General features: G+C 36.4%; 1 protein-coding gene across 1 annotated transcript in view; it reads right to left on the reverse strand.

Annotated features, from left to right (window-relative positions):
- The window catches only part of Malrd1 (MAM and LDL receptor class A domain containing 1), a 771,085-nt gene that overhangs the window by 171,885 nt on the left and 579,141 nt on the right, over positions 1-20,059 (reverse strand). The window contains exon 33 of the mRNA XM_045134762.1: positions 7,694-7,895. Within this exon, the coding sequence (XP_044990697.1) occupies positions 7,694-7,895 (202 nt within the window). The remainder of the gene's footprint in view (positions 1-7,693; positions 7,896-20,059) is intronic.

The following is a 20,059-nucleotide window of genomic DNA, read 5'->3' on the forward strand; positions in this document are numbered from 1 at the left end:
AACTAAATAGAGAGTTCTCAAAAGAAGAAATATAGATGGCATATAAGATGTTCTACATCCCTAGTCATCAGGGAAATACAGATTAAAACTACATTGAGATTCCATGTCACTCCTGTTTGGCTACCATCATGAAAACAAATGATCATAAGTGCTGGTGAGGATGTGGAAAAAGAGGAACCCTTCTATACTGTTGGTGGGAATGCAATCTGGTCCAGCCATTGTGGAAATAAGTTTGGAGGTTCCTAAGACAGCTAAAAATAAATTGACCATATGACCCAGCAATAGCACTCCTAGGCATATATCCTAAGGACTCATCTCATTATCTTAGAAATACTTGCTCAACCATGTTTATTGACACTCAATTCACAATAGCTGAGAAATGGAACCATCCAAGATTTCCCTCAATTCATGAGTAGATAATGAAGATATGGCACATTTATACAATGGAGTTCTACTTAGTGATAAAGAAAAATAAAGTTATGAAATTTGCAGTAAAATGGGTGGATCTGGAAAGGATTATACTAAGTGAGGTAACCCAGGCCCAGAAAGCCAAGCGTCACATGTTCTATCTCATATGTAGATCCTAGCTATAGATGATTGGACTTCCATGTGAGTAGGAAAAAATTCAGTAGCAAAGTCCAGTAAAGTAGAAAAGAAATATAAAGGGAAGAGAAAAGAAGGGAGGGGGGGTAGTTAATAGGATGGCATTGTATATATTTAAGTAGAAGAACAGATTAATGGGGGTGAAAAGGCCCAAAATGAGGTCAGGGGAAGAGATTGAGTAAACAAAGGTGGAGGGAGGGATAATCAAAATCTAAGAGGATATAAATAAACCGTATGGAATCATCTGGGTTTGGACAATGGAACACTCAAGTGATGTAGATCATTGCTAGAAAATTTTCAGTGCCAGTGAGTCATTGGTCATGAGGTCCCTGATGCCCCCAAAACATTATAAGCTATTGCTGAGGCCCTTGGTTTCCCACCAGGAATAGATGGTAAGACCCTATTGCTGAAGACTTCACATACTTGGGCTGGAAGACCACTGAGAAATCCTGCTGGAACTGATCTGATAATCTCTTCCATGTAGACCAGGCTGACAGAAAGCTTGAAGAAGCCATTCTGCATGCAGTTCAGAGAAATTACCAGTGATGATACTCAACAGTGGACACTGCAAGCCTTATATTTGGGTAGCCAGGCCAAATGAGCCAACAGGTGCAATAGTGGCATATCTATCATGGTGTAAACTAACTGTCCTCTAATTGGACCAGAGGCCCACTCCATGGGAGGGAATACATCCCTGATACTGAAAACTTAAAACAGGGGTAGTTATGAGCCCTGGCATCTAACAGCTGCTGCTGTCTTGCTGTCTGGCTAAATGTATGTACTATGCTAATCACACTGCCCAGTAAGCACTACTCTTAATGTTCATACCTTTATATTAATGCTACTCTCACTTTTGGTAGAGAGTCTTTTCTTTTCATATGGCAGACTGATTGAGATGGGGAGGGGATATGATGAAGAGTAGTGTTTCAAAGGGGAAAGTGGAAGGAGGGAAGGTATTACCATGGGATTTTTTTAGAATCACAGAAGTTGTTAGCAAATATTTGAAAAACAAAACATACAAGTTAACACAGTGGATCAGAAAAATGGGCTCTCCTATCTATTTCTTCAAGAAACACACATAAACACTAAGGATAGATACATGAGAGAAAATGATTTTTCCAAGAAAATGGGAATAAGAAACAAGCACTTGTGGCTATGTTAATATCTATCAAAATAGACTTCAAATAAAAAGTAATAAAAATGGGCAAAGAAGGCCAATATTTACTCAATAAGTGATGATTTCCAACAAGAGGACATCATAATAATAAATTTATACACACCAAACACAAGTGTACCACATTTTATAAAACAAAACGTTCTTGACAATAAACCAGAAACCAAATGCCATCATAGCAGGGGATTTTAATACCCCACTATTATCACTAGACAGATCATACAAGCAGAAAATCAACAGAGAAACAACTAAAGAAAAACAGAAAATATACCAGCTTCTGGAGACTGAACAACACACTATTAAACTATAAATGAGTTATGGAATAAATAAAGCAGGAAATTTTAAAATTTATAGAAGTGAAAGAAAATGAAAATACAACATAACAAAATTTATGAGACACAGTGAAGGCAGTCCTAAGAGGAAAATTCATAGCACTAAATACCTTCATAATAAAGTCAGAGAGATCTCAAGTTATTAACTTAATCATCCATCTAATGGCATTGGGAAAAATTAAATTGTAAGAGTTCCAGACAGAAAGAAATAATTAAGATTGAAGCAGAAATTGATGATTTGGAAACGAAGTAAACAATTAAGATAATCATCAAAATGAAGAACTGATTCTTTGAAAAAATAAACAAGACTAATAAACCCTTGGCTAACTTGATCAAATAAAAGAAAAGAGGGCTGGAGAGATTGCTTAGTGGTTAAGGCACTTGCCTGTGAAGTCTAAGAACACATGTTTGACTCTCCAGATCCCACATCAGTTTGATGCATGTTGTGGCACAAGCATCTAGAGTTTGTTAAAAGAAAAGAGAAGTTTCAAATTTAAAAAAAAAAGAAAATGAAAAGGGAGAGGCTACAGCAAACATCAGTGAAACTGGAAGAATCACCAGAACATACTTTCTAAACCTCTACTCCACAAAATTGAATAAGAGAAAATGGATGCATTTCTAGAAACATACCACCTACCCAAACTAAATTCAGAAAACATAAATCTCCTAAATAAACCTATTATAGCCAAAAAGATTGAAAATGTAATCAATAACCTCCCCAAAAGGCACAGTCCAGGAGCGGATGGATTCTCAACAAAAGCCTTCCTTGAAGAACTGAAACCACTTTTTCCCGAGCTTTCTTACATAATCAGAGAACAAGGAATGCTCGCAAACTTCTTTGAAGCTAGCATCAACCTAATATCAAGACTACATACAGAAAAAATGAGAATCTATATCCCTGATGTACTTAGATGAAAAATCCTGAAAAAATTCCTTGCAAACCAAATTAAACAACACATCAAAAACATTAACCACCTCAATCAATCAGGCTTCATCCCAGGAATGAGGAGAGGTTCAACATATGGAAATCAATTAATGTAATACACCACATAAATAAACTTAAACACAACAACCACATGATTATTTCAATAGATGCAGAGAAGGCTTTTGATAAAATACCATATCACTTCATAATAAAAATGCTGCAGAGACTAGGTATGGAGGGTTTACATCTCAACCTAATGAAGGCTATGTAAAAAAAAAAAAAAACACCTAAAGCCCAAATCATACTTAATGACTTAATGAGATACTTAAAGATTCAAGGTGTTCTCATTGAGCTCAGGAACAAGATGGGTCCCCATTCTCACTACTGCTCTTCAACATAGTACTAGAATTCTTAGCCCAAGCAACAAGACAAGAGAAAGATATAAAGAGATACAAATTGGAATACAAGAAGTCAAACTAGCCCTATTTGCAGATGACATGATCCTCTACTAAGTGTCCTGAAAGGATCTACCATAAAATTGGTAAAAGTGATAAATTCCTTCAGAAAAGTGTCAGGATATAAAATCAACACTCAAAAATCAGTAGCCTTCCTATATGCAAAAGACAAATATACAGAATAAGAAATGAGTAAGGCGTCCTGTTTTCAATAGCCACACACAAAAATAAGATATACCTTGGAGTAACACTGCCCAAGGTTGTGAAAGACCTATATAATGAAAACAGAAAGTGCTCAAGAAAGAAAATGAGGAGGACATGAGAAGGTGGAAAGACATCCAATGTTCCTGGGTAGGTAAAATTAATATTGTGGAAAAATGGCAATTCCACAGAAAAACCAACATATAGATTCAACACAATACCAATAAAATCCCACCATCATTCTTCAAAATGGTAAAAATTCTCAAAATTCATATGGAATGGCAGAAGGCCTTGAATCTCCAAAAACATCTTCAGCAATAGAAACACATCTGGTGGTATCAATATACCTGATCTAAAACTGTACTACAAAGCCATGCAAAAACAGCATGGTGCTAGCATAATAACATATAGACTAGTGACACAGAATTGAGGAGGCAGCCTCAAGTAACTATAGATACTTAATTTTTGACAAATGAGGCAACAGTGTACACTAGTGAGAAGATAGCATATTCACCAAATGGCGTTGGACAAATTGGACAACCGCACGTAGAAAAATGAAACTAGATAAATTTCTTTCACCTGCACAAAAAAATCAACTCCAAATCAATCAAGGACCACAATATAAACTTGAAACTCTTAAACAACTGGAATAAAAAACTGGGGAACTCTATACAATATGGGAGTGGGAAAGACTTCCTAAACAATAGCCCAGTAGCCCAGGAAATTAAACAATCATTTAATCAGTGGGATTTCTTAAAGCTATAAAGCTTTTGTATTGATAAACATACCATAAACAGAGCCAGCAGGCTACCCACAGAGCGAGTGAAAATCTTCACCAGCTATACCACTGACAAAGGCATGTGGCCTCTTCTCTTCTTATAAAGACATGAAGTGTAACAGACAAAGGGCTCACTCCTGTATGGTGTCATCTAAAGTCTCATCGTAAAAAACACCCTAAAAATAAAACACTCAAGTTTCTATTAAGATCACTTCTGAGACTCCTGGAATAACACAGACTTGGGGAAGAGATTACTGAGCCAGTGGAACAGTGACCTACACTGGAGAGACCATTTGCTTCCTACCTGTGGCTTCACTGCTGCAGGATCTACTGGTGATGCAAGAAGCAGCTGCTTTTTTAAATATATAAATCTGAATGTCGTGATATTCGGTTTTGAGAAGGTTGTCAAAGTTAAATTAGTTTTCTTGGCTTGTTTCTGTTTAGACTGTGCTACTGAAGAAAGAGGTTCAAAGCATGCGATTTGCAGAGCACAAGATTTCCACCTCATTGGAGGGTTGAGAGATGATCCAGCTAAAGGAATACTGGACAATCTATCCAAAGAGTTTCTCTTGCTCTATGCACCATTCTTCATGGCAGTCTCTATAGACTCAGAATATGTATGTTTTTAAAAGTTTATTTCAGTGGAAATATGCAATTCATTCTGGAAAATTTTAAAATCAACAAAACATATTTTTTAGTTAAATTTATTAAAATTAGGTCTATTTTTAAATTTTATAAAAAATAATCATTCCTTGATCCAGGAGAATATTTCCTTCTGTTTTATTTTCCCTTCCCCTTCCCCTTCCCCTTCCCCTTCCCCTTCCCTTTCCCCCTTCTCTTCTCTTCTCTTCTCTTCTCTTCTCTTCTCTTCTCTTCTCTTCTCTTCTCTTCTCTTCTCTTCTCTTCTCTTCTGTCCTCTTTCCTATCCTCCCTTCCTTCTTCCTCTCTCCCTTCTTCCCTCTCATTCTACCTTCTTTGACTCACTTTACTAAACAGGTTCTTACTTTGTAGCTCTTGCTTGGGTTAGATCTCACTATATAGCCTTGGCTGACCTTTTTTTTTATTCTTCTTATTTTCTTGTCAAGATGAACTCCTGCAGGGCCATGTATAGCAAACATTCCTGAGGCATATAAAATTGCCATTTTTCTCTGTCGCTCTCAAATAAATAAATTTTAAAAAAATTAAATAAAATTGCCATTTTTCTGAAAGACTTTAACAATTCTGTGTAAAATTGTTAACTTTTTCTTGGAAATTCAAGGCAACTGGAAGCAAATTACTAATGTAAAACTAATTCTACATGACTTATTCTTACATGCATAGCAATTTCTGGTACACAGTGATAGAAAAGTTACATGTCTGAAGTACTAAAAGAATGAATCATTTGTAAGGTTTGATCTGTCTACTGTCTACCCTAGCAAGGAAAAGGTGCTGCAGGAATCCATTTTCACATTTCTCAAAGTTTCAAAAAGAAAGATTATTATTAACTAGAGTATCTACCTGGAAAATATAGGATTCATAGTAACATAAGTAAACCTTTATATAGTAGCTTCCCATATTCATTTCCATAACTATTTTATTTTAGGAAAATATTAAACAATGGTTTCAAACTTGAAATATAATTTAGAAATTAAGAATACTAGCTTTTTATACTCAAGGCACGGAGTTCAATCCTTAGTGCCAGATACACAAATATGTAGTCCTTAATTATACTAATCACACTTTAAATAGCCACTATATTTCATAAAGTAATTTTGTTCCAATTACAAGCAACAAAGTTTCAAGTTAACAGTTTAAGATGCAGAAGAGGAAAGGAGAGATGACTCAGTGCTTGAAGAGTTTTTTGTTGTTTTTTTTTTCTGCAAGCATAAAGGCCTGATGAGGTCAAAGAGACTGCTAGAATTCTTCCCCACAGCCCACTTAAACATCTGAGTGTAGCCACACACATCTGTAATCCCAGTCATGTGGGGGTCAAAAAGCAGACAATCACTTGTTTTTAGATACCACATTACACACACATCATATACACTACACATGTACTGCATCACATTTTACACATACACACACACTACACAAATATTACACCACATGACACACCCATACTCACCACACATGGACTACATCCCATTACCACACAAACATCCCACACACATGTATTACAACACATTTTACACACACCACACGTACAGCATACATGTACTATACCACATTACATACACAGACCATATGCACCACACATATACTACATCCTATTACACACACACACATCATACCACACATGTACTGTACCACATTATACGTGCAGCACACAGTACACATGTATCATACCACCTTATGCATACACCACACACAGCACACCACACATGTACTATACCACATTACATACACACTGCACAACCACACACACCACACATGTACTTCACCGCCATGACACACCCACACCAAATACGTATAACATCACATTATACACACACCACATGTACTATACCATATTACAAACATATACACACCAAACATATACTATACCACATTACACACACACACAATAGAAAATGCTGAAGAAAATATCAAGAAGAGATTATACAACAATTACATGTACAACTCTCAGACATATACTTTATTCTTTTAGGGTTGATAGTTTGTTATCTATTTTGATAAATAGCTTATAAAAGTAGGTTCATATTTTATTGCATTCTACATCTAACAGTGCAGACTTGAATTGTTTGTTTCATACTCACCTGCATGATATGAATATTGCCTCTTTTTTGACATGTTTGCAATTGATGGTTCACCTGTTCAACACCCTTCAACAATTTCAGCCATAGTAACTTATTACAGGCAAAGGGTATTTGCGCTAAACGATCAACATTTCCATATTCATTTGGAATTATATTCTCTGGCACAATTGTGTTTAGTATTAATGTCACATAGTTTGCTATGTAAGTCTTTTTTCTCCAAACTTTTAAGCAAACTGAATGATGATGCATGGGTTTTACTGGGTAGTTTTGGATACTTGCAGGCATATCACTTTGGAGTTTTGTACACCTCACAGTCATAAGCACTGGTTTAATTTACAACTTTCTAAAACCATCTGATGATATCCACAACCAAGTCATGGAATAGAAACCAGGCACTGAAGCTGGATGTAATGCCTCAGATGTTTCCAAGTACACTGTACTTGTATGTAAAAAGGATGTTTCTTCTGATTTTTCTGAAGGAATTGCTTACCTCCATGCACACACTCTGGAGTGAAAGAAATGTCATCAAGGGCAATGAAGATGGTGTCATGTCCACCCAAGTCAGCTTCAAAGGCCACTTTAAAGGCACTGTTACTGGAGAGAGGCACATGCCCAGAAGTCCACCCAACTTTTCTGCTTCCGATCACTGACCATACTAGGATGCTTAGTCCTGATTCGTCAATGGTATATACCTAAAAACAAGCAGAAAAACTTTTCTGTGATCGAGTTGTTCAGATGTTTGGGCATCCAGATAATTGATTGGCAAGAGGATGGAGTATGTGGATCTGTGACAGCTCAATGCATTGATTCTGGTATTCTCTCTGTGTAGAAACTGTAGTTACTAAGTAAGCTGATGAGCATTATATGTTTTTTCATTTTGTTATACCAATTTTTTCTTTACTGAAGTGTATATAATCAATAATGGGACCAGCTTGAACATGTAAAAAGAAGAGATATAAAGTAGAATTCTTTACCAATAAGGAAATTTATTTGACTAACGTGGTCTCTGGAAAAGAGGGATATCAAAATAATTTTATATAAGTTATATCCATCATTTCAGAGACCAACATAATGCAAGAAAAAACTGTTCATATTTTGATAGATTGAAGATCTCCTTGTATTAATTTATCACCATCAACACTAAGGTAAAGGTCTGATGAACTCATGGCTGAGCAGTGAGACAGCTGGATTTAGATTTGTCATGCTGGAGATTACACCAAGGACCTATTCATGGTTTGTGAACCCACTACCAGTGAGCTATACCCAGAACACATGATGTTTACCATATTTTCTGTGCATTCTCAAGGATCAAAGTTATTTCCTCATTTGTGAATATATTATATATTAACTATGCCATGTACTGTATGTCATCCATCACTTAAATAAACTTTTCTTTTTGAATAGGTAAAAGAAAGTCCAGAAAAAAAGACAACATATGAGCAGTAATTTTCCTCAAATGCATTCATGTTTATTTTTCTAATGAATTTCTCTCCTGAGATAATATGCTTTTTCACTTTTTTATTAAGTCAAAATTGTTTACAGATAATTTACCCTAGAATATTTGACAATTTTCTTTTACAATTACAAGGAAGGAATGATAGACATGCTATTTCAAATGAGGAAATTAATTTGGTTTCCAGAAATATTACCAAGAATCATCGTGTATTTCAGAGCCAAAGGCTAAATATACCAACGTCCACAGTCTAGTAAGTCTAGTCAAGTTAAGAATCAAGTTGTAATGTGTTTCTGAGGCAAGAGAAATCAAATAAACCAAGATGATGATCACAAACTAAAAAAATTTAAAAAAAGAAAAAAGAAACGACCAAAGTTTAGAAATGTGAAGTTGAAACTATAGCTAAAGTGGACATTTTGCAAAAGTTAGTGTTTTACAAGCACAACTCACTCCTTTAATTGATAGGCCATGTAATGGAGTTAGCTAAGATTTAATAAGATAATGATCTAGGACAGTTGACTCTTTCATAGTTCACACTCATCACAGAGTCTTCAGATCCAGAATTCATGATGATATAATTCGTAAGTTCTTGATTCTTTCCCCCCACCCTTTAAAAAGTTAAGAATAAAAGGTAAAGCATTTGATAACAAGGTCACCATATGGAATTTAATGATAATAAACTCTTCTTTTTGCATAAATCCTGGTTATAGCACAACAATTTGAGAAGCATTACCTTTATTATACTTATAATGTTGTTTCTGAAAAATATCAATTTAGAATATAAAAATATGTATTCAGTTCTTTCTTGCTTTCCTAAACACCTTACATCACATGCATTTCGTTTATTAATTCACCTATTTTAAAATTATTTTTACTATTTATTTTTTTTTCACTGAAACATTATTTTCAATTTTCAGTCAATCTTGCCAGTTCTTGCCAAATTCTTCCAATTCTTTTCTCTCTTTCTCAAAAGTTCACCTTTTGCATCTCATCATGAGTATTTAATTCTCAAAGAAATGTCAACATATACAATCCCATTATTTGACTCTCTCATCACTCCAAATTAGTTCTGGACAACTTAACTCCTTACTGAATTGAAGGAAAGTTTGGGCTAAGTTTGTATGTTGTTGCAACAATAATGCATATTTGTCACTTCCCAATGTATTAAACTGAACAAAAAATTTATTATAAGTGTTTCTATAGCCACAGTGGCTGATGGAAATCTAGTGTCATTATTTAAAAATTCAAAATCAGGCTATTTGTTATGGCTAATGCAAAGTGCACAAAAGGGTAAAATTTTAGTACATTTTTTTATGCTTTGATGGAAATAATTGTATTCTATTTAAATTTTCATTGACATATTAAGCAAAATTATGTGGCTTATGACATTTTTAAAAATGCATATTATGTACTTTGTTCATATTCAGTCCTTATTACCCTTTCTGGTCCTCCATTATTAATTTTCAACACTATGAGAGGAATTTTTGTGATGACTCTCAGAAAAAGATTGGTTTTTAATTACTCTAAAAATCTATTACTTTGAAAAAAAAGAAAAATTATCAGCCTTCTTGAAAAACAATTAATTCCAATATAATTTGTTCAAATTTTGACATATTATTAAGCAAATTTTATTGAAAAAAAAACACATTTTGTCACAGTAATAATCTGTTATTTCAAGTAGCTTTGCAAAAATTAATTGCTGAATGAATTTAGCTTGCAATTTTAATTCTTTTTAACATACCAAGTGACCTATATCTGCTTAATATTATAGAACATAAAATAATAGTTTTCGTACAATTACACTGAAAACAACATGGGATGAAATAACATGCAAGTATACTGGATGATATTTATAGCTAATAATGTTTATATTAGAAAGTTGAAGATTGTTGCATATTATTTACTTTTTACTTTTTATTTATTTATTTGAGAGTGACAGACAGACACAGAGAGAAAGAGGCAAAGAGAGAGAAAGAGAAAGAGAGAGAGAGAGAGAGAGAGAGAAAGAGAGAGAGAGAGAATGCGCCAGGGCCTCCAGCCACTGCAAATGAACTCCAGATGCATGTGCCACCTTGTACATTTGGCTTATGTGGGTTCTGGGGAATTGAACCTTGAACCAAGGTCTTTAGGCTTCACATGCAAGTGCTTAACCACTAAGCCATCTCTCCAGACTGTTGCATACTATTATAAAAGCAATTTTTGTAAATGTCAGACAGCAGAAACTTGTTAAATCAAGACATAGAACAAAATATTATCTAGATAAAATATACAGTTATACATTACATTTTTCAATTTTCATTTTTTATTTGCTATGTATGCATGTGTGTATGTGTATGATGTGTGTGTGCATGCGTGTGCGCTCACATGTGTTCACATGACACAGTGCACATGTGGAGATATTTGTTCCTTTCTTTCCACATTCTTTGAGGCAGGATTGCTCATCTTGCTGCTGTATGCACTCATCTAGCTGGCCCAACACATTCTGGATGCTTCTCACCATGTTCCCCAGTGCCTTAGCTACACTAAGTTCACAGATGTGAGTGCCACTTTGCCTGCAGCTTTTTGTTAGGTTCTGGGTAAATGAACTTGAGCCAGCAAGCTTGTAAGCAAGCATCTTTAACCTCCAAGCCATCTCCCCAGTTTGTATTATGTAACCAAACTCCTCAGCATTCATCTGTACAGAGCATGCTTTTGAAGAAAATCATTCAACAACAGATGAAGAGGTAATCTAAATTAAATGTAATGATGCTTAACTTTCAGGATGCCAGGGTTAATAGAAACTGGTTACCATATCAATTGTCGGGAGCCATTTTGGCTGGACTTGTATCCATACCCCTGGGCTTCTGGCGGCAAGACATTACCAAAACTATAGAAGCCTTCCTGTAAGTAAGATTGTGTATCTTCAGTGTCAGGAAGCCATCTGGCAGCAAGACATTAGCATAACCATAACAGCCTACCTGTAAGCAAGATTAGGTATCTTCTGCCATTTGGCTGGTCCTTTCTACTGAGAAATCATTGAAATGCAAAAACTGGTTTTTTGATAAGTAACTTGTAAAGCTCATAAAATCAGCTGGAGCTGGGAAACAAGTCAGAACCATACCCAAACACAAGCCCACTCTACAATATCAAGCTACCATCAATCACGGGGTATAAGAGGGCCTACACCTATCAAACTGTCTATCAAAAAAGTAAGTGTTATCTCAATTTTCTGGGTGCTAACTCACTCTCCGTTGGAGAATCTGCTTCTCTTTTCCAGATAGATGCAGATCCTAAGAAGAGAGCTGCCCCAACATACCTCAGAAGGGGCCCAACTGAAACTAAGGACAACTGGCGAAATAAGCAAGGATGATGTTTTCCTGTGAACTGGATACCAGCACAAAGGGGAAGGAGATCAATTCAGAGAAAAATCAACTCCTACCAAATCAGAGAGCCAGAGCCTCAGAGGCCCCCAACACCTCAGCACTGAAGCAGACCAAAAATGAACCCAACATGGCTCAGGGAAATCTTGCGGAAGAGGGGGCGGAAAGAATGTCAGAGTTACATGTTGGGTCATGATTTTCAGAGACATTTATCATACTAATAACTGGGGGCTAACTCCACAATGCACGACCCATTTTCAATAATAAGGAGGGTCTAATGGGAGGGGGTAGATCACAGATGAGCCTAAATAATGGTACCAAACTGCCTGTATTTACTGAAAAGAAAACTAATAAATTAAATTAAAAAAAAAAAATCTTTGTCCATGGAAAAACTGTTTGTAAAAAGATATAAAAGGAATGTTGTGAAATAAACCATGTCTTCAGTCCTGGCTTGAGGCCTTGCTTCAGCCCTGGACTGGGGTCCATGCTTTCACTCTTTCTTCTGTCTTTCCTTAATCCTCACTCCCCATCAGGCTCGAACCCTTTCAGCCAGCAGGCTCCGGCAATCAATATTCATGTAACTATGTTGTCTGGGTGAATCTTTGACAGAAATCAATAAGTAGCTTTCCCCAAAGTCCTTTCCCACATGTATTCAGAAGATTCAGGCTCTTGCTTCATTGATAGCAGGTCACTGGCTGACTTGTAGTCTCTGAATGGATGGCTCTGGGTATCAGAAACACTTCCTGCACTTCACTGGATATTTAGCTCTTAACACTAGTACAGGGGATGCATCAATGAAAGTGTGAAATTGCTTTGCCACCAGCTACCCTGGGAGGTTCTGCTCAGACTCTGCTGTTTAAACATCACTGAAGCAGAAGCCCCCACCTCTTCCTCAGAAGTGCATGATTTTGAACAGTTTAATATGAAAATACTTGCTGTCCAATCCTTGAGATGCTTGCTAAGTATGTTGGCATCTTGGGTAGATTCAGGTTAGATGTTGTAGAAGACTGAGCCTATGTGGCAATTATATTTCTGTGATTGGGTGAATTCACTGAGAATGGACAATAGAGTGGGTGGGGAGGGCAAGGGAGAGGAAGGGGGACACAAAACTGGACCCAAATGGCAATGGTACCATAAAATTCTACTTCCTAAATGACAGACCAAATGGATGAATTTTCACCAGGCTTTTAGAAGGAACACCTGAATCACAAGGCCCTGGAGAGGGTACAATGAAGAAGACTGACATTAATCTCCTGTTTCAGTTTCTCTCTCTCTCTCTCTGTCTTTCTCTCTTCTCTCTCTCTCTCTCATTCTTCTTTCTATGTTTTATTCTACTTGTCTTTTTTCTTTTTTTGCTCCTTGGGCGCTGACCTAAAACTCCCACTACTAACATGTGGCTATCATCCACAATGAGCTCTTGATCAGAGAGACCTACAAGGTTTCCCAAAAGAAGACAGAATTGTCAGAGCACTTGATGACCCACCAAAGGTTAGTGGTAAGACCCTACTGCTGAAGATACCACATGCTATGGGCACAGAGCATGGAGTGACATGGCTGGAAGCTGGAAGAGATTCAATCCCCAGACAGCACATCTAGTGCCAGAAGGTGCTACATGAGTGACTGGGGGAACATGACCAATTTCTGTCTAGGCATGGTCTAAGCTATTCTGCATCAAAGAACCTGACGTGATGCTCACACAAGTGCAATAGTGGTGCACAGCAATGGTGGGTGACCAACTGCTCTTGATTTGTTTAACTGATCTGCTCAGTGAAACAGAACCCATAGCTGGAGCTGTGAAACAACTCAGAATCATATCCAAATATGAGCCTGCTCTCCATTAGCAAGTTCCCACCAATCATGGGCTACAAGAAGGCCTACACATATTATATTCTCTCTAAAGAGCAAACAAACAAAAGCAAGGATTATACCATTTATATGGGGCTAACTTTACTCTCTGTCAGAGAATTTGCTTCTCTTTTTCAGACAGACGCAGATGCTCAGGATAGAACCAGCCCATCACACCTCAAAAGGGCCCCAGTTGAAACTAACAATAATTGGGGAAACAAGCAAGAGTGCTGTTCTCTTGGTAAACCTGGTACCAGCAAAACGATGAAGGAGATAAACACAGAGAACAATCAACTCCTACCAAACCAAATATCCAGAGACACAGAGGCTCCCAGGACCTCATCACTGAAGCAGACCTAAAATCAACCCAACATGGCTCAGGGAAATTTGCAAGAGAGGGGGTGGCTGGAGCCACACATTGGGTCATGATACACAGAGACATTGCCTTCTACCCATAACTGATGGCTAACCCTGCAAAGCATGACGCATATACCCTAACAAGGAGGGTCCCTGTGGGGGGGAGGTGTCAGGAAGGAGTCTAACAGTGGTACCAACTTGACTGTAATCACTGAGTACAAAATTAATAATAAAAATAACCTTTAAGCAACAACCAGCTTAGTATGAATCTTTAGTTTCAAATCCTCTTCTGAAGGTTATGAAAAACAAACAGGATCCCCAGGCAACCTAGAAAGTGAGGAAGATCTAATGTAGAGGAAGGACAAAAGGCAGAATTGAGGATAAGGTTGGTGATAAAGAGAAAGCAAAATTGGTTCTCAAAGAAAACTGCTAACTTTCTGATGTTGCTCAAGGCATCCATCCTTACCTTTCTGAATTCAACTTTTCACTTACCAAATGCTTTGAAAAAAGTTGCTAAACATAATAATATGAAAATACTCAAATCTTCTACAATCAAGACAACATCCGAATAATAATTTGGGAGATTTATCTCAGAAATATGAGGCTATGAGAATTATTAGGAGATTAACCTATTAACAAATTATATAAATAACAATTCTGCTATGTGAATGAAAATTTAATTCACTTCCATATTTAATATTATATAGACTCAATTCATAAGGGTGAAATAGCACCATTATTTTCCAAAGACAGACAGATTAAACAATTAATTATTACACAACACAGACTTGCAGTCTTTGTTCTAGCACAGAGTTTGCTGGGAAATCCTTAACCCAGTTCTGGCAAGGGAAGCATCAGAACAAATTTCAGGATAGCAGCAGTCAGTATTCTGTAGTAACTGAGTATACAAAGAAACCCTGACTACAAAGTGTGTGCATGAGTGTGTGCGTGTGTGCTCACACATGTGTGCATGTGTGTGTATGTGTGTGTGTGTGAGAGAGAGAGAGAGAGAGAGAAAGAGAGACTTAAGTACTAGTTATGGGAACAGAGCCCAGAGCCCAGAGACAGATGCTCCCATAGGCACCAGGACCTAGTACAAATGGTACACAGGTATAAACCTCTGTATAATATGAGGATGTGGTAGAGGCCCAGTGTAGACAAGTGTGGTAGTTAAACGTGCTGGGGAGTATGTATATTCTTAGGTAGATCCCTCCACACTTTGGTGAGTTTTACCTCCAGGGTCTCTAACAATGTCTTACAATGAAGGTCAGAGATAAAATAATCACTTGATTTTACAGTAGAAGGGAGCAAATAGTCATTTTCACAATGCATTCAGAACATCCTATTCTTTTCAGCAAAAAAATGCTGTCAATGTAAATTGCTTGAATGTAAATTCACTGATGGTTTCTTTGTTTGTTTGCTTTGTTTACCACAGCATACTGAAATGAAAGGAAGGAAAATTTCAAAGCCTTCCTGCCTTTGGGCCACCCTGCAGGAAAAGATAATTATCAAATTGTCTTACCCAGCCTTCTATATAGCCAATTCCAGCCACCCTTAGTGGCCTTGCCTTATCTAAGAGGAGACAAAGTAAATCCTGAGAGACTATTGTAAAGAATAGAAACCAGGAACACCATCTCACTCAAAGACAGAAACTTAAAGAAACTGAACTTAAAGACAGACTTAAAACAATTCTCTCATATTCTTTAACTGCCCACACACCATGGCTTTTTTATACTAACAAGGTGATACATTCTAAGTAGTGCCATGGCTCAAACCTTATATAAGAAGAAATTTTGTGAAAACTCAGGGTTACATACAGCAAACCCTATACACAGACTAAGCTCTAGCCATAAAACAATAAATCCTTACACTAAAGTCTGTTTCTTAATTGCTTCTATAGTATAAACAACAACTTATCGACAGACACTTATAAAGCCTAGCTCAAGTGAAAAAGAAACAAAAAACAAAGAAGTGTGAAGAGACACAGCAATCCTCGCATCAGCCAGGCAAGGTAAAGATACTGGAATTACCAGACAGGGAAGTGATCATATTTTAGGGGTGCAAGGGAGGAAGTGGATGGTGTACAGGGACACATGTATGACATCACTGGAGACATGGGAACCCTAATAAAGAACAACAACAAAAACAAAAAGAATGATAAAAATTTGAAACATAGCAAAACAAAAGTAAAGTATTCCTTTGATGAGTTAAAATAAATCAGACATAGAAAAGTATCTGTGATGGGCTGGAGAGATGGCTTGGCGGTTAAGCGCTTGCCTGTGAAGCCTAAGGACCCTGGTTCGAGGCTCGGTTCCCCAGGTCCCACGTTAGCCAGATGCACAAGGGGGTGCACGCGTCTGGAGTTCGTTTGCAGAGGCTGGAAGCCCTGGCGCGCCCATTCTCTCTCTCTCCCTCTATCTGTCTTTCTCTCTGTGTCTGTCGCTTTCAAATAAATAAATAAAAAAAAAAAAAAAAGAAAAGTATCTGTGAGTTTACAGAAATGCCAAAGGTAACTCAAGAAACAGAAATGACCAAAACAGTAAAAATGACAGCACATACCATCCAGTATTTCAATTACTAAAGTAATCACATATACACAACTGGAAAATAAGGAGAAATGAAATTGAACATTTAAGACTACAAATATGAGAATTTTCCAAATTGAATGATAGTAATCAATTCAGAGATCCTGGAAGATCTGGGAACACCAAACATTGTAAATTCCACAGTATATTTAAACTCCAGTGAGACACTGAAAAAGTGACACAAAGAAAAAAAAAAAAAAAACCCTTGAAAGAATCCCTAATTGGGTGGGGGCTGGGGAGATGGTTTAATAGTTAAGGCATTTGTTTGTGAAGCCAAAGGATCCAGGTTCTATTCCCCAGGACCCACATATGCCAGATGTATAAGGTGGTACATATGTTTAGAATTGTTTACAGTGGATGAAGCCCTTGGCATGCTCTCTCCCTCTCTCTCTCTCTCTCTCTCTGTCTCTCTCTCTGCCACTTTCTATCTCTGTCTCAAATAAACAAGATAAATAAATAAAATATTTCCAACAGGGAGATGTCCTCTAGTCACTGAAAAGCAAGGGCAAACATTACATGGTCTTTTCTCCAGAGGCCTTACAAGCACTAAGACAGCAAGTAAAGCATGAAGTATGAAGTCCTTAAAAATGCTAAGAGAACAATTCCTTAGTAAAATTCTAGAGTAATCAAAATTATTCATTAAATAAAAAGTGCAAAAGCTTTTCTTAGATGGGAAAAAAATGAGGTTTCTTTTCAGAAAACTGTCTGGCAAATGAAGCTAAAGTTTCCCCAGAGATAAGGAAAATGATGCAGGCCATAAAAAATCAGATCTTTGTACAAAAACAAAGAATAGTACAGGAAAAGAAAAAAAAAACCCTCAAAATATATTTGATTTTTTTCTTCTTGAGTGACCTATCAGGTAATTTGATTAAAAAAAAAATAGTCTTTTGGAGCTGGAGAGATGGCTTAGCAGTTAAGGCACTTGCCTACAAAACCTAAGGACACAGGTTCAATTCCCCAGCACCCATGTAAGTCAGATTCACAAGATGGCACATGTGTCTGTTGTTTGTTTATAGTGGCTAGAGGCCCTAGCATGCCCATTCTCTCTCTATCTGCCTCTTTCTCTCTGTATCTCGCTAAAAATTAATTTAATGATAATAATAGTATCTTCAGTTTGTAGCTTAAATATATATGAATCTAAAGTTTGGCTATTGCAATTCCAATAGGCTGAGATAACTTTACATAATTATAAAGAAGTCAGTTTTCCAAAATGACATGAAAATTCTAAATTTCAATTCCAAAAATAAAGCATCAAATTTTTGAGGCAAATGCTCCTAGAATAGCAAGGAAAAGTAAATTAATCTATTATCAAAATTTTAGATTTTAGTACTCCTCTATTAGTGATTGACAGAGCAGAAGGGAAAAATGTAGGCAGGACAGAGTTGAACTCAGAAAGCATCACTCAGCTGGCTCTAATTTACACTTATAGAATATATCATTCAATGACAGTACAAGACACACTCTTCTCACGCTCACACAAACCAATATCAGAGATTGATGGCCTTCTAAGCATGAAGTATCCAGTGCCCAATTACAAAGAAGAAAAATTGTACAATATGTGTTCTTTGATCACAGTACCCAAATTACACACACATAAAAGTATGATGAAAAATGGGTCAAAGAAGTTTGGAAGAAACTGAAAAGAAAACTAGTCCCTGTTTATAAGATGAAGTTTAGGCAAGGGGGAGCTATAACATTGAATGAGTATAGAAACAAGTGAGAATGACGTAATCTATGGTTCTTTGAAAATATCAATAGCTTTGCTAAACTTCTAGTCAGGTTACTTAAGGGGAAAGAGAGAGTAAAAGCTGTTAATAGGAAAATTATGAGATTCTTATATAACTATTATTTGCATGACTACTAAAAGGATAATAAAATATTGTTATCAAAAAGCCGTATTAGCCGGGAGTGGTGGCTCATGCCTTTAATATCAACACTAGAGAGACAGAGGTAGGTGGATTGCTGAGAGTTCGAGGTCACCCTGAGACTACATAATTAATTCCAGGTCAGCCTGGACCAGAGTGAGACCCTACCTCGATAAAACAAAACAAACAAACAAACAAACAAACAAAAAAACCCAAAAAACAAAAAAGCCATACCATATGCTTGACAATATTGACGTAATGCAGAGATCAGTTCCTACGTTGGCACACATACCAACACTCAAAGTAAAGCAGATACATTGTATAGGAGTTTATTTATCAAAAAATTGAACCAATTATAGATAATCTTCCAAGTCAATACAAAAATCAAAACCATTATCAGAGATACAAAAGTACAGACAGATTTTTCACAAACAAACAGAAAAAAATCCTCAAATCATTAACAAGTGAAATTAACCAATATTTTAGAATAATTGTATCCACAACCAAGTAGGATTTATTCCATGTACTCTAAGCCAACAAAAATTCAAAAATCAATCAATAAAGTTGATCCTATAAGCACACTATGGAAAAGAAATGATACACATCCATTCATGTAGAAAAAGAAGATGAAAACCATGGAGCATTCATGAAAATAACTCTTAGGAAACTAGAAGTAGAAAGGAACATCTATAGCTTGATCAAAAAAATATATACCTAACATCATTCTGAAAGGTGAGAAATCCTTCTCACTAAAATCAAGGACAAGCAGGGATATTGGTTCTCAGAGCTCCTGGTTAACATTGTGCTGGATCTGCTCACTAACATGAGATGATAATAAAATGCATGATTGTAGTGAATAAGGAAATACAACATTCTTTTTGTATGACATGACTCTTCATTTAGAAGATCCCCCAGATCAACCAAAACAATTATTAAAGTTAACAAAGCTGAAAAAACACAAGTTAATATAGAGAATTTAATTATTTTCTTAAGTAACAGCAATAGTATAATTTGAATTAAAAATATAATAATATATCTACTATCACAACAAATGACAATATATCATCATGTGTTACTTAGTGAATGGGATAAATTATGATAAGTGTGCCAGGTGATTTCATTGTTTTAGAAACATCAAAGGGTATGTGTGCATGAATTGAGAGACAAAGGATGTCACTAGGCATTAAAATACTAAGTGATCACAGCCATCTCTGGCACGGGCCAAAATGTCATGTGACACATGAGTGCATATGTGTACATTTAACAAAATGCACATTTATCAAGGATTTAAAACAACTGATGAAAACTCAAAGATACATACTTGGAGAATATTCCAAATGAAGATGTAGGTGCCTAGCATGAAATGAATCATCTCCATCACACGCACCGGGC

The sequence above is a fragment of the Jaculus jaculus genome, chromosome 15, assembly GCF_020740685.1.
Source record: "Jaculus jaculus isolate mJacJac1 chromosome 15, mJacJac1.mat.Y.cur, whole genome shotgun sequence".
Lineage (NCBI taxonomy): Eukaryota > Metazoa > Chordata > Mammalia > Rodentia > Dipodidae > Jaculus > Jaculus jaculus.